The following is a 12653-nucleotide window of genomic DNA, read 5'->3' as shown; positions in this document are numbered from 1 at the left end:
TCCACAGTCTCGACCCATTTTGCCTATATGACCATTTTGTTATTGTATAACTACCATACGGCTATCATTAGGTGGATACCATTAACTTAATTCAGATCTGTACTATTTTAAGAAAGCCCTTCATTCTCTTGTGAAATGTGTGCATGGAGTTTTCTTGATGTTGTGTGCTTATCAAACAACATTTTCAAGCTGTGAATGAGGCTTATTGCAGTTCAGGAATGTCGGTGGCTCAACAGGATAAAGCTGTGTACTGGTGATCCTTAGGTTGAGAGTTCGAATCCTGATTAGAGCATTATGAATAAGCTGAACATGGCATTTTGTCATTCCCAATGATTTAAGAAACACAACATTAAACAGCACCTGAAATTCATCAGGCAATTAACATTCCGACTCATTAGTTTCCACGAATCTGACTGCCAAGACACAGTATGCATTAAGGGGAACTTCTTCGTTAACCATTTTTCCTTCATAATTAACTCTGTCAAATTTATATTTCTTCCGTTAGTGTTCTTGACTACAAATGCTTAATTTTCCCAGAATTTCAAAGATTTTTCAAGTATATGCTTTGAAGAAAGGCCTTAATTCACTTGAGAAATGTGTGCTTGGAGTTTTCTGGATGTTGTGTGTGCTTATCAATAGACATTTTGACCATGTGAATGGTGCTGCAGTTCAGGTTTATAAGGGGAACATCTTGGTTTATAAGTGGAACATCTTTCCTCAAATATGATAATTATATGTTATATTTCTTCCATTAGTATGTTCTTGACTTTTAATTTTGCTCCGACCCCGTAAATCAACGCTTACGGTTATATTTTTCTTTGTATTTGTGCCCTGCGGTCATTTCTGATGTCGATTTGAAATGCTCTTACACACTTGATTACATTGCTACTTTATTCATTGCTACTTTATTCCATTATTCTTTATTCTTTATACATTGCATGGTCTTGCTGTGCGTGCAATACAATGTAAAGTTGTGTTGTTTATTTTTGAGCTGGTTTTGGCTAAAGAGGCTAAACAATTGCACAATAAACGGTCAAACTCTTGACATGAAAAATTTAAATCCATAAACAACATATGTGTAATCCAGGGCATATAAAGACTGGGAACAGAAAATAATCACTTTCTGTCCATTGAAACTCATTCATATTTTACGATCTCAGAGGTCCCATGGGGGTCTACCAGAAGGGGCGGACTTACGAGCTCTATTAAGTCAAGAATAAAGGACATTCCCATGTCCCAACAACGGACTGCGCTCCCGCCATGGTCGGCAGACACGGGGGAAATGTCAGGTTGATTGAAGAAAAAGTCAGCCACCCCATCATGAAACTGCACTGCATTATGCACCAAGAAAACCTGTGTGCAAAAATGTCCAATTCGGATCTTACGCCTTGTGCCCACTGCCTCCGTCCGTTGACTGATCCCCATTGACTTTGAATGGGGACGGACACGCAATGCATTGTAGATCCGTGCGCTGAAGGCTCCGTCAAAAAGTTGAACAATTTTCAACATTTTCGCCAGCGATGGATCCGTCATCCAATCAGATCACGTATGCAAATTTAAGCACTGTGACACTACTCAGGCTCTGACGACCCTGGAAGCCTCCCCCACCCGTCAGCCACGCCTTCTGAGTCCTTTGACTGACGGTGCAGTGGGCATGAGACGTCAATGAGGTTATTGCTGCTGTGGCAAAGGTGATCAACTTTATAGTGAAGCGATCTGCACCACTGACGCACCGACAGTTCCAGTCCCTGCTCGAGGAGATGGACAGCGCATACAACGATCTCCCTCTCCACTCAGCTGTGAGGTGGCTAAGCTGGAGCGGTTTGTCGACTGCTTCGATGCTGTCAAGGCCTTTCTGTCCAAAAAAACCTATCCACAGCTTTGGGCCGATGACAGCATTCAGTCTCGAGTCTCGGGCTTTCAGCAGTGTCCCGCGCGCCCCAGCAGGCAGTAGCGAAGGGCGCCGACCGCCCATCGGATGGCGAGACACTCCTTTTCGACTGTGCTGTACCGACCCTCCTGGTCCGATAGGTCCAATAGTCGACCCCTTCCACCTGCTGGGTCAGGACCGCGCCCAACCCCCTATCCGACGCGTCTGCCTGCAGGGAAAAAAGGGAGATCAATGTCAGGAGCACACAGGACCGACTTTCCACAGAGAGCTGTTTTAATAGCCTCAAACGACACCCGACATGGCTCCGACCACTGGACTGTATCTGGGGCCCTCTTACGGATGAGGTCGGTCAAGGGGCTGGCCAGGTCGGAGAAGTGTGGTACAAACTGCCGGTAGTACCCTGCCAGCCCCAAGAACCGCCTCACCTCTTTCTTGGTCCTGGGCCGAGGGGAGGTGGCGACCCCTGCGGTCTTCGCGACCTGTGGCCGGACCTCCCCCCCCCCCAGGTGGTACCCCAGATACTGGATCTCCCTCCGTCCGTTCACGCACTTCTTCGGGTTGGCCGTGAGCCCCGTCCGTCTCAGCAACTGAAGAACGGCCGCCACCTGCCGCATATGCTGCTCCCACGTTCCACTATAGATGACGATGTCATCAATGTAGGCAGCAGCATACACGGCGTGGGGCCGTAACGACCGGTCCATCAGCCGCTGAAACGTGGCCAGGGCCCCGAACAACCCGAACGGAAGCACCTTAAACTGGTAAAGACCGAGCGGAGTGAAGAAGGCTGTTTTTTCCCGGGCTGCTGGAGACAGCGGAATCTGCCAGTTGCCCTTCGTGCAGTCCAGGGTCGTATTATAGGTGGCCATGCCAAGCCGGTCAACGAGCTCGTCGATCCAAGGCATTGGGTAGGCATCAAACTTCGACACCGCATTCACTCTACGGTAGTCCACACAGAACCGGACAGACCCGTCCGGCTTCCCCACAAGCACGACGGGACTGCACCAGTCACTGTGAGACTCCTCGACCACCCCCAACTCCAACATGGTTGCCAATTCACGCCGCACCACATGTTGTTTGTGGACGGGCAGCCTGTAGGGGCGTGTCCGCACCGTTAACCCGGGCTGCGTCTCGATGTTGTGAGTAATTAGCGGGGTGCGACCGGGCAGGGGCGAAAAGACGTCGGCGAACCGGAGTTGCAGACCGGCAACGTCCCGCGCTTGACTCCCTGAGAGACCCTCGCCCTGACCGACCGGGGGGGCATCGTTCCACCTCTGTAGGAGGTTGATGTGGTAGGCCTGCTTGTTTTCGCCCCTGTCCGAATGCGCTACCTCGTAATCCACGTCCCCAACCCGCCGTGTGACCACAAAGGGCCCTTGCCACTTCGCGAGTAATTTGCTGCTAGAGGTGGGCAATAGTACGAGGACCTTATCCCCCGGGGTGAGATCGCGTAATCTAGTCCCTCTGTCGTACAGGTGTCTCTGACTCTCCTGGGCTCGGTGCAAGTGCTCACGTGACAATACCCCTAGTGAGTGAAGCTTTGCACGCATTCCATGACGTACTGGATTTCTTTCTTGCTGTCACTGGACCCCTCCTCCCAGTTTTCTTTAATGAGGTCCAGGACGCCCCTGGGCTTGCGCCCATAAAGCAATTCAAATGGGGAAAACCCCGTGGAAGCCTGGGGCACTTCCCGCACTGCAAACAACAGAGGGTCTAGCCATTGATGCCAATTCCGAGCATCCTCGTGCACGAATTTAAGGATCATTGACTTTAACGTCCGGTTAAACCTCTCACACAAGCCGTCCGTGGCTGGATGATAGACGCTTGTGCGAATGGCCTTGACCTTCAATAACCCGTAAAGTTCCCTAATCGTGCGTGACATGAAATTGGTGCCCTGGTCAGTGAGAATCTCCTTCGGGAATCCCACCCGCGATAGGACATGAAACAACGCCTGCGCAACACTCTTCGCGGATATGTTGCGCAACGGAATTGCTTCGGGGTACCGGGTTGCGCAGTCGATCAGGACTAACACAAATCGATACCCGTGTGCGGAACGTTCTAATGGCCCGATAATGTCCATGCCGATTTGATCGAAAGGGGCTTCCACCAGGGGAAGGGGCCATAAGGGAGCCCTGGGGACGGCTGGGGGATTCACCAATTGACACTCGGGGCAGGATGCGCACCAACTTCGCACCTCTGTCCGAATCCCCGGCCAGTAGAACCGGGCCATTATCCGGTTAAGTATTTTGTCGTACCCTAAATGGCCCGCCATTGGGTTATAATGCGCCGACTGGAAAACCATTTTCCCGGCGGTTCCTGGGTACCAGCAACTGGGTGACAACCTCCTCCCTCTGGGTGTCACGACTCACCCGATAAAGCCTATCCCTAACCACTGTGCGGGTAAGTCAGCGCTGCGTCTGGCCGGATCTTACTCCCATCAATAACTATCACCTGGTCGTAGGCTGAGCTCAGTGTTGCGTCACGAGACTGTTCGAGGGGGAAATCCTCCACCGGTGGGAACCTCGGCGCTGGGACCTCGGGTTGGGGATCCCCCGCTTCCCCCGATCCCTGATCCCTGACCCTCATAGTCCCCCTAACAGCCTGTGGAAACCCAGCCCAATCCAACCCAAGAATCAGTGGATGCGTGAGGCTCGAACTAACCGCCGCCTTAACACTATGCTTTTTCCCCCCATAACGAATTTCGATAGGGACCAAAGGATACTCGTGCACATCTCCGTGTATACACCTCACCACAACGCTCGACACCTCCACCAATGCCTCGGACCGCACCAGACGCTGGTGGATCATGGTCTGCATGCAGCCTGAGTCCAACAGCGCCTGGTACGTACCCCGCTGTATCCTCACCGGGATACGGTACGCCTCACCGGGACCGTGGGGAGGAGACGGGGCACCGATGACGCGGACGACCTGACCCACCTCCATCATAGGGCATTCCCACCGGAAGTGGCCAGGCCGCCCGCACCGCCAGCACCCCTCCCCTGCCGTCTGAGCGCCCGTCTGTGGAGTGGGGGGGGGAAGCAACTCATGTGCCCGCTCTGGACCGGGCCCTCCCCCTCTCGCCCTTGGTGCCGGTGTTGGTCTGTCCCGCCGCGGGGCCGCCGCACCGTTCCGTGGGCCTGCTACCGGCGGTCGCTGGCTCGCCGTTGGTGGCGGCAGGTGGCTCTCTGCTAGGACAACCGCAGCGGAGAGACTCTCGGGCCGGTGATATTGGACCCAGGCGGATGTCCTGGCCGGCAGCCCCTCCACAAATCTCTCCATGGCCACCTGCTCCACCACCTCCTCCGCTGTATTCCGGTCCGGAACCAGCCACCTCCGGGCCTGGCCCTTAGCTGTTGGGCGAAGGCGAAGGGCCGGTCCCCCTCGCCGAAGGCCAGCGCCCGAAACCGCCGCCGATGTTCCTCCGGGTACAGGCCCAGCCGATCCCGGATGGCTCGGGTGATGGCGTCATAGTCCCGTTGAGCCCCGACCGGCGGACTGTGGGCGGCTAGCTGCGCCTTGCCCGTCAGGAGCGGTAGGAGACGGTGCGCCCACTCCTGGCGAGGCCACCCCGAGACCTCGGCCACCCCCTGGAAGGTCCCCAGAAAGGCCTCTGCGTAGTCTGTTTCCCTCATTTTCTGGATGTGAATGTTGGGAGTAGCCCCCCGGGGTCCCTCGCCACGTCCCCTGGAGGTGAGGAGCTCCCGGAGCATGGCTCGATCGGCGGCCAAGGAGTGGGCCAGTTCCGTAAGCACCTCGCTCTGCGCGTGGTGTAACTGGCTTTGTCGCTCCGCCATCTGGACCATGTGCCCGAGCACGTTTCCCAATGGGGACTGGTCCATTTTATATGCGCTCGCCCCACCTTGGGCTCCACTGTAGCAGGATAATGAGAGCGGGGAGACCAGTTTCCTTTGTCCCTTTGTTGGGAGCTCTTTTATTAAATAAAGCAAACTTAAGACAGGCTCCAAAACTATATCATAACGGTTGAGATCCATGCGCTTCCTGGTTCTGTCGCGGTTTAGCACAGTCTCTGGATCTCTCTCACTCAGGTAACGTCTCTCTCAGGTAACGTCTCTCTCAGGTAACGTCTCTCTCAGGTAACGTCTCTCCCCTATTGCAACACAAAGCAGGCACATAAATACACATTCCCTGATTGGACCTGATCGCGGGCACCTGCTCGCAACCAGGTCCAACCCCCCCCCAGCCGATCCGGTGTGTTCCCAACCATCCCTTACTTCCCCCTGCAGGCCAGCCGTCGCACGTCCCCCCCCCAAACTGTTGTTTGTTTTTGTATTTTGCTTTTTGCTTTTTGCACTGTTGGTAGTGAGCACCACCCCAATGTCGTTGTACAAGTTTGCACATTGACAATAAAGTCTGAATCTGACGCCTCCACCAATGCCGCGGACCGCACCAGATGCTGGTGGATCATGGTCTGCATGCAGCCTGAGTCCAACAGCGCCTGGTGCGTACCCCGCTGTATCCTCACCGGGATACGGTACGCCTCACCTGGACCGTGGGGAGGAGACGGGGCACCGATGACGCGGACGACCTGACCCACCTGCCTGGAATTATGCCCTTTATGGTGCATTTTGAACAGATAAAAAAGTAGTTACTAATTTGCGATTAATCACGATTAACTATGGTAAATATGTAACAAATTGCAATAAAATATTTGAATCACTTGAAAGCCCTAATATATATAAATATATTTAACATATTACATTAGTAGGTTCAGTTGAGGTGGTTTGGGCATCAGGCAAGGATGCCCCCTGGTCGCACCCTAGGGATAGGGAGGTATTCCAGGCACGTCAAGCGAGGATGAGGCCTCGGGACTAGGTGGAGATATCACCACACTCTCCAGGGGATTGTTTCACACTGAAACAATCCCCTATCTTAAACTCATTATCTTCCACGGTACAGGGTTAGTAAAACACTAACCCTGTAGTCCCATGCTCGCGAGCATCTAATGTTAACATGAAGGACAGGATGAGTTGGGCTTCTCTATCTTTATGTGCAATGCTGGTGCCATTGAAACCAAAATATTTCTTTATAAATTGTTGTTTGAACGGTATTGTCTCCATGAATTGTATTTCAAATACTAAAGTTTGTGTAGCCTGCCATGATCTCATCCCATCACAGGGGCTGTTTGAGACTGTTTCATCTAGAGGGTCAGACTGAGTCAGTTCTAGAGGGAAGTAAGACCATGTTGATAACCATTCAACCTAAGTTGTTCTTTAGAACCATGTTAAGAACCATTCAAACTCGGTGGTTCTTTAAAAGCATATTGAGAACCATTCAACCTCAGTGGGTATTTAGAAGCATGTTGAGAACCATTCAACCTCAGTGGTTCTTTGGCCAGCGCTTTTCCGAACATTGTACATTTTTGTCATTCATGTGGCAATGTTTGTCCCTAGGTTTTTAAAGGTTAGAATGAAGATTAATGTACTGCTTAAGGCATAACATACACCATTAAGCAAAGAACCTTTCAATTCTTATCTTTACTTTCTAAAAAAAACAAAGTATTTTTAATTGTCATATTGATTGTAACAAAAAATAGATACGGTTAGATATTCCTTAATTGCAAAGGACATTGAGATGGTGTCATAAGTCTGTATATCATCACTTGCTAAATACATTCACTAATTCAATTATTTTGAAACAGGGGCCAAGCTTTTTTCAATGGGGCACGTGCCCCCTCAGAAACGCCAGTGCCATCCACATGTGAACATTTCATATAGGGTACACGCCTCGAAGTGGGTTGGTCAGGTATATACATTTTTACAGTTATTCTCCATACAGAGGTAATGCTTCGCTTCACCACAAGGGGGCAGAGTGCTCCTAGGAGCACGGTACTGAGTGCGCTACGGTAAACAAAGTGAATTGTGGGTAACTTCTACTTCCTGAATATGTTTTGTCAGTCAGCTGTTGCAGGAAACTTTTGACACATCTTTAATAAAAAAATAACTTTTCAAGAATACCCATTATTACATGCAACGTATCCAACGAGGGCATCCGACATTCACAGGGGACTGTATTTCAAACTATAAGTAAAGCCATAAGCATCTGACGGAATGAGTTTGAACGAGCACTCCTTGCAGGCGCTGTCATGGAGAAAACTTTATTTGAGTAGAGCAAAGCTGAAAGCTACGAGTCGTACCTCTGCTCTTTTGTCAGGTTTCGCCATGGTAAGTATCCTATACTATACACGGCCCTTTTAACGTCGTGCGTTAAAAGGTCAGTGTGATATTTATGTCTTGTTTAATGCATTCAATGAACAGCTACATCGACTTGTGACGCCCTTGGTGGCCAGCATGGTTGTACCCACCACGTCCTGCAGTGATAGACCACAAGTGACAACATGAGGATCCATAGGATGTGATATTCAAACTCAACATGCTTTTTGATAATATTATGGTGATAGGATTTAGAGGAATGGCCAAATATTCTCAAAACTAGTGTTTAACAATCAAAACAAATTAAGAATGTACTGGCAAGTACAATCTAACACATTTCTTGTGTTGTTAAATAAAGATTTTAGTAAAGCTTTAGTCATTTAGGCCAGTGTAACCAGCCAAGCATGGCACGTGGGAGTCGATGGAATTTTTGTAGATTCTTGAGTTAGTAAAGTATCAGAGATCACTGTCGTTAGACTACGTAACACTACTGTTATAACTGTTTTTTGTACCTGCCAGGTTGCCATGGTGGAGGTCCAGCTGGACCCCAACCACGAGTACCCCCCTGGGCTCCTCATCGCCTTCAGCGCCTGCACCACCATCCTGGTGGCGGTGCACCTCTTCGCACTCATGATCAGCACCTGCATCCTGCCCAACCTCGAGGCCGTCAGCAACGTCCACAACCTGAACTCGGTCAACGAATCCCCGCACGAGCGCATGCACCGGCACATTGAGCTGGCCTGGGCCTTCTCCACCGTCATCGGCACGCTGCTGTTCCTGACGGAGGTGGTGCTCCTGTGCTGGGTTAAGTTCCTGCCGCTGCGGCGCCCCGAGGACAAGGACAACGGGCAGATCAGCCCCGGCGAGGCGGCCGCCATAGCCTCCACGTGCATCATGGTGCCCTTCGGCGTGGTGTTCATCATGTTCGCTATTCACTTCTACCGCACGCTGGTCAGCCACAAGACGGACCGGCAGATCAAGGAGCTGGAGCGCGTGATCCAGCTCCAGAACCAGCTGGACCACGGGGGCGAGGCGGCCGATGACCTCCAGGGGTCTGTCCACTTCCCCATGGTCTAGAGGGGGGACCCGCCCAAGACTTAGGGATGTAGTCATAACGATAAGAAACGTTTTATTCTCTACTAAATGGGGGATGAGAGGTGGTGTTTTTAGTTTCACTGGTTTAGAATTTTAGCTCAGTCCACCTTGCATGTTCATTGCTCTCCACTTTATATCTCATCGGATCTCTGTTGTCAAGGTTATTGTCGCTGGACTCATAGTCGTCTGCCATAAGGCTTATCTGGGAACTGTTAAAGGACTGCCGTGTGATTGTTGTTTTATGTTTTGGAAATGCCATCAAGGCTTAATTCATAGAAGAGGTTCAAGTTAGTGTGCAGGGTCAGGGTTAGGGTAACTGCTCTTCCGGCACTGGCAGAAAGCCCTGGGATACTTTTGATTGGGTGATGCTTTTGTTCATGCATGCTGTTTGGCGATGTGCATTGTTGCCACAGTTAGACTACTGTAATCACAGAATGCGTTGTGGTACTGTATCTGTTACATAACATGTACTTTGGGTTATTTCTTCTCCCTACTTGCATGGAAACTGCATGGATATTGCAGTTGAAGTGAGGGGCGTATGTGAATTTAGCCTCAGGGGTAGGGACCCAGTATTTATCCTTTATTGGTGGAGATATTACATCCTTTAAAGGCCGGGATTCTCCCATTTTGCCAAAGAGATCTTGACTACAAATTGCCATGTTCCTTTTATTCAAGTCCAGTACTTATAATTAGGTCAATATGTTGTTCTTCAACAACACAGGGCTGCCCAAGGGATATGGATATCCTAAGCTCATTGGCCTTCCAGTCATGCTGTACTGTATAGGAACATTTGTTACTGTAAATGTCCCTTGGTGTTGCAAACAACGGCAGCTTGTTTATATTTTAGTGTTTTGTTATCACGCTGCAATGCAACATCACAGTAACCGTGATGTGTTATTAGTAGGCAGCTAGAAGTGGAATGAATGTGGAATTACTGCACATTAAGGGCTGCAATGAATAATTGTTTTCATAGTCGATTAGTTACAAAGATAATTTATTATTACATTTATTAATCTAGGCACATATAAATGTGATGAATGATAGCCGAAGCCCACCACAAGTTACCGGAGTGTAAATTTGCCATCATAATAGAAAAACTGAAGTGTTAATTTTAAATTGAACCAAATATTTAATTTTCTGTAGCAGTAAGCAGAACAGATTTGATATTTGTAGTTAATTACATTCGATTTATCTTCTGTCGATCGACTAATCGATTAATTGCCTAATCGTTGCAGCCCTGTTCTGTGTGTGTGTGTGTGTGTGTGTGTGTGTGTGTGTGTGTGTGTGTGTGTGTGTGTGTGTGTGTGTGTGTGTGTGTGTGTGTGTGTGTGTGTGTGTGTGTGTGTGTGTGTGTGTGTTGTTTACCCTGTTGGATGTAAATCAGAATATCTCCATCCAAGTGTAATACATCCATCTAGCTGAACTTGATCCACTTTCTACACTGAAAACTTTCAGTGCAATGGGTACACCTCGGCAAAGAAAGTATATATTTTTATACTCTTAAGCAGAAGGCACTTATTTTATTATATTTGTGTCATTGATCATAATAAACAAGTGTTTACAAAATAACTTGTTTTTTAGGGCTGCTGACATTTAAATTGATCAAGACAAATGCCAAAGAACAATTGAATACTGTAAGGATAGTACAAAACATCATTGATTGCTTATAAAGAAAATATTAAATCATTTTTTAAGTTTTGGTCTCTCAAGTTATATTTGTATTATCTGAAACATCCTAAAAGACAAGTTTTTTTTCCTACTGCCTTAATGTGTTATTTATTGGTTTTAGTGACAACTTATTTTATTAGGTGATACACCTTTCAAGTATTTGAAAATATTTGCTATATGTAGGCTTATTTTAAATGCATGGTGTGATATGGTGAATATTTTATAGTAAATCGAATTACTTCTATGGTCCATATATGGAGTATGATCTTTATTTTGCAAATGAGAGACAATTGTGATTAAATAGATTCTATAATTTCATTTGGAATGTCATGTGGAAAACTAAATTTCATGGACTACAGTTTATTGTTTTACGTTTTTCAAACTTGACATACTGCCTCTTGGACAGCTATTAATACATAAAGCTGTTTTTTCAAACCCCATAATTAAAAACTTGAACTAAGAGGTACTTTTGGCAGATTGGTTGATGAAATAAAATAAAACGGATGAGTTTTGACTTTCAAACAAAACTTAACATCGTATTTATGAATACAATGTTGATCTCATGACTTTGGCATTGTCTGTCATTGCTTTCTTTGCTATCAAGGATCGACCACAAATAAATGCTTCCAGGAAGTTTGAAGGCACAAAATGATATGTTACAACAGGAAATTGTCTCACATGACCAAACGTCAAAAATAGATACATTTGTTATATCCTCAGTGGGAATAACTCGATAAATGTGCATTTTATTTCCGCCGAATGGCCACTTTGTTTCCCTTGAAAGAAATCCATACAAAAACTCCTCAAGATAATCATGACACAATACTCCGTTAAAGGTCTTTCAAGCATGAATACGATCAATAAAGTTAAAGGCAGAAGAAAAGCATTCTAAAAGGCAAACTTACAAAAAATATCAATATGGGGGTCTAGGACATTCAATTGACGCAAACATTGGGGCACAGCATGACTTTGGGGGGAGACAGAGACATCTGGTCTCTCTAATAAGAATCAGGGCATTAAGGTTTACTAAAATATCAGATAATATACTATAAATCTAGCCCTACAAATGATGTAATTAGTAGGTGACCTAGAGGTCAAGAACACTTTATTGTGGGATAGAAAACCTGGTAAACAACCTATTCTTTGTTTTAGGTTGGAGATCACATTATGTACGACTTTGTGTATGTTTCTATCAGGCTAGGCTCTATCAATAGAATTCGAACCTGAACATGTTGGTGACATTGGAACTCTGCTCTTCCTATGAAGGCAGATTTAATTAATTTAATTACAGTCCTATTTCCAACTTGACCGTCTTATCAAAGGTCCTTGAAGGAATGATCAATTACAAACGAAAGGAGTTCCTGAGTGCTAATATCCTTTCATGTACCAGTCTGGCTTTAGGAAATACCATCACAGCAAGAAGACCCCAAAATGTCTGTGACAGTCTTTACATCAACCTTTTAAATGCCTTCGCGGCTGTTGGCTGGTTTTATAATAACCTCTTTAAAAGGCCACTGTTCAATTTGACGGAGCTTCATCAAGTGTATGACCCAGGGGTCCCACAAGGCTCGGTTTTGGCTCCACTATGTTTGCAACCTATGTAAAAAGGTTTCTGATGCAGTTTCATTTGTATGATGATACTGTTATTTCCAGTAAGATGATCTAACTCAATGTAGGGCTTTTAAAAGGTTTGAAAGGTTTGAAGACAGGAACTTGTAACTGCTTCCTTATTTAGATCTGTTTCCTCCTGTCTGTCTTTTTAAGTCAATGACTTTGTTTGTTTGTAAAAGTTTCCTTATATGTTATTTGAAATGTTTTATGCTGCAAGCTTT

The 12653-nt window shown here is 47.2% G+C and overlaps 1 protein-coding gene across 1 annotated transcript; it reads left to right on the top strand.

Annotated features, from left to right (window-relative positions):
- Nucleotides 1-7777: 7777 nt before the first annotated feature.
- orai1a (ORAI calcium release-activated calcium modulator 1a) lies at nt 7778-12316 on the top strand. The gene is made up of 2 exons (XM_056592018.1): nt 7778-8070; nt 8578-12316. The coding sequence occupies exons 1-2, from the start codon at nt 7957-7959 to the stop codon at nt 9133-9135; spliced, it is 672 nt and encodes a 223-aa protein (XP_056447993.1). The 5' UTR covers nt 7778-7956; the 3' UTR covers nt 9136-12316.
- The last annotated feature ends 337 nt before the right edge of the window (nt 12317-12653 follow it).

This window comes from Gadus chalcogrammus, chromosome 6 (assembly GCF_026213295.1).
Source record: "Gadus chalcogrammus isolate NIFS_2021 chromosome 6, NIFS_Gcha_1.0, whole genome shotgun sequence".
In the NCBI taxonomy this organism is placed as follows: Eukaryota; Metazoa; Chordata; class Actinopteri; order Gadiformes; family Gadidae; genus Gadus; species Gadus chalcogrammus.
This window is presented reverse-complemented; position numbering and strand designations above follow the sequence as displayed.

Excerpts from the sequence above, each read along its gene's own strand:
- orai1a (XM_056592018.1), top strand. The coding sequence starts at position 7,957 with ATGAGTTTGAACGAGCACTCCTTGCAGGCGCTGTCATGGAGAAAACTT. Across the intron at positions 8,071-8,577 it reads TTTTGTCAGGTTTCGCCATG|GTTGCCATGGTGGAGGTCCA; the intron begins GTAAGTATCCTA and ends TGTACCTGCCAG.